The 2459-nt window shown below is 37.3% G+C and overlaps 1 protein-coding gene across 1 annotated transcript; it reads right to left on the bottom strand.

The window, feature by feature from the left end:
• Window positions 1-487: 487 nt before the first annotated feature.
• Window positions 488-2157, bottom strand: LOC147516516 (polygalacturonase-like). The gene is made up of 5 exons (XM_086593302.1): window positions 1927-2157; window positions 1816-1862; window positions 1475-1708; window positions 1027-1258; window positions 488-942 (listed from the first exon to the last, which is right to left on the bottom strand). The coding sequence occupies exons 1-5, from the start codon at window positions 2119-2121 to the stop codon at window positions 691-693; spliced, it is 960 nt and encodes a 319-aa protein (XP_086449428.1). The 5' UTR covers window positions 2122-2157; the 3' UTR covers window positions 488-690.
• Between the last annotated feature and the right edge of the window lie 302 nt (window positions 2158-2459).

The raw sequence follows: 2459 nt of genomic DNA, 5'->3' as shown, positions 1-2459 counted from the left end.
AACATTTTTTTACTAATAAATATTTATTGGCAGTAAATAAATAGGATCCAAAGTCCAAACACCCCTCATACTTGCATGTAAAGCTACGACATTGGTTTACCATAACTACCTTGCTGGTTGCTTAACTAGTTTTAATCGAAAGATTTGGGAGCGTACTAGCAATGTTTACTTTCAAGTTTGAGCATAATAAATTTATTGGTGAAGTGCAAACTTTGATTTGACAAGGGCTTTAAACAGAAACCATTTCTTTGGATACACAGAGATCGATACTTGGGTCTCTTTGTAAAATTAAATCCTAAAAGATGTCCTAATGATCTTGACACACACTGACGCACACACACATACACCATTAAGAACAACAAAAAGAATCATAAAAACACAGAAATTGGATTTCTTTGGGATAAGTGGTAACCTATAGAAATGAGAATAATGCAAAATGCAACATTAAGTCGTGTAGAACAAATAAATAGGACGGACCAAAAGAGCAAGTTCAAAAAAGTATTGTTTCTCATCTTTCGTATAATAACCATACAATCAATAGTATACATTTTGTAAGGCTAGCATACAGTATAGAGAAGCATCCAACACAACTCCTGTTGAAGCAAATGGTATTTTGTGATACCAAGAATTCTTGCTGAAGCAAACTGACTGGTGGTTAGCAAGCTAGCAAATAGCCAAATACAAACTCGTCTATGAGATCCTAGTTGAGCTAAGGCAGGGTGGTGGGTTTAGTATGCCACCACAGCCTACTTTAACATTAGAGCATTCCGACAAAGCAGACAAACCAGGTAACACGGCACCAACATACTTCAAATCGATGTCAAACAACTCAACATTACTACAAGGAACTTCTGGGCTGCACCTCATGTTTACTGCAACTTTTGATGTAGAGGTACCTCTAATGTTTTTGAACTTAACATTGCTGATCTTCACTTTAGAGGCCTAGATATGATACAAGTAACAACACATTAATTAGGATTTGTGACATTGCAATTTTTCAGCTGTAAAAGTTGGGCGATGTTCTACCTTACTGGCTTTGCCACAAGAACCCGCTGCACAGTATTCTTGATCAATGATGATAGGGTTTTTAACATTCTTCATAATTATATCTTCAAAATTGATGTTGGAAGCTGCGGATGGAGGTGATCCAGGCCAAGTTTTGATCCTAACTCCATTTGTAGTTTCAGACAATGTGCAATTCGTCACGAAGATGTCACTGACATCCTCTTCATTTTGGTATTTGCCAAGGCTGCCCACACTGAACAGAATAATGAAACACAGTGTTAGTTAATATGCTGAGACACACTTATAGATTATTCCAAATATTTCTGACTTATAGCTTTTTGGTGCCTATTTGACATTTTTGAGATCTCATATCATATATTGCTTGTAATCATACTTTTTATACATCATAGCATTGTTATTTAGTTAGAAGGGCACAATGTAAAGAAGGCAAATGATACTATGTACTTACCTAATACCGTGCCCAGGTCCACAGGTAACATCTGTAATATGAAGGCCAGTATCACCTTGAATTATAGATATGCAATCATCACCGGTACTGATCAGACTTTTGGATATGGTCACATTATTTGAACTGCTGATATGCATGCCATCAGTGTTTGGGCTATCTCCTGGGGCAAGGATTTTGATTTGTGTTGCCTCAAAGAAATGGCAATTATTAATGCACATATGGAATCCGCCGATTCAATGAAGTGATTTGTGTAACCGTTCCATTTGTTATGTGTAATCCGAACTTCAAGTTCAGCAGAACAAGCTACAATTAGTTTCCGGCCTTCTGAGGAATACTAATACCTTTTCAGAATTTTCAACTGATACTTGGTGAATATTGTTGATAAATCCTGACAATTTTTGGACCATGGATTTTAACTCTCAAAAGATTATCAAATTCCTTGAAATACTCACTACTGCTTTCTTTGATGAATTGTGCTCCCAAACTTTTTGGCCCTGTCCATCGAAAGTTCCTCCACCAGTAAGAAGAAATCCGGTAAGCTTTTCAAAACCGAGCCATTCTGGTTCTTTGTACTGGGTGTCAGTTGTTGCTTGGATGGTTCCAATCAATTGAACGGTCATAAAGCCCGTGCATGGGCCTGTAAACATAGCCTCGCTTACGACAAATGTACCCTCCGGGGATTACAAGCCTTTGCTTCGAGGCCTTCGGGGTATGGCATGCTGCTTGCCATGCCTCTAGGAATGCCTGCACGCGCACAAGATTACATATGGTTAATCAGTCTGTATTTTGCTAGAATGGATATAAGCATCACGTTGCTACATAAATAGATATAAAACCATGAGACGGGAAAAATACACATTCAACATATCTGTCTAATGTGAAATATGTCGTAATAAATCAATTTACTTTGAGTTGAATGCTCCAAAGCTTTAAGAAATATAAGTGCCTACAAACAAAATTAAATTGTTGGAATACAAAAAGATTG

This window comes from Coptis chinensis, chromosome 2 (assembly GCF_015680905.1).
Source record: "Coptis chinensis isolate HL-2020 chromosome 2, ASM1568090v1, whole genome shotgun sequence".
NCBI lineage: Eukaryota > Viridiplantae > Streptophyta > Magnoliopsida > Ranunculales > Ranunculaceae > Coptis > Coptis chinensis.
This window is presented reverse-complemented; position numbering and strand designations above follow the sequence as displayed.

Bases quoted from the DNA above. Each gene is read 5' to 3' on its own strand.
- LOC147516516 (XM_086593302.1), bottom strand. From the start codon at position 2,121: ATGTTTACAGGCCCATGCACGGGCTTTATGACCGTTCAATTGATTGGA. The intron at 1,709-1,815 runs GTATTAGTATTC...ATCACTTCATTG, and splicing joins CAGTTGAAAATTCTGAAAAG to AATCGGCGGATTCCATATGT. The intron at 1,259-1,474 runs GTAAGTACATAG...TATTCTGTTCAG, and splicing joins GGACCTGGGCACGGTATTAG to TGTGGGCAGCCTTGGCAAAT.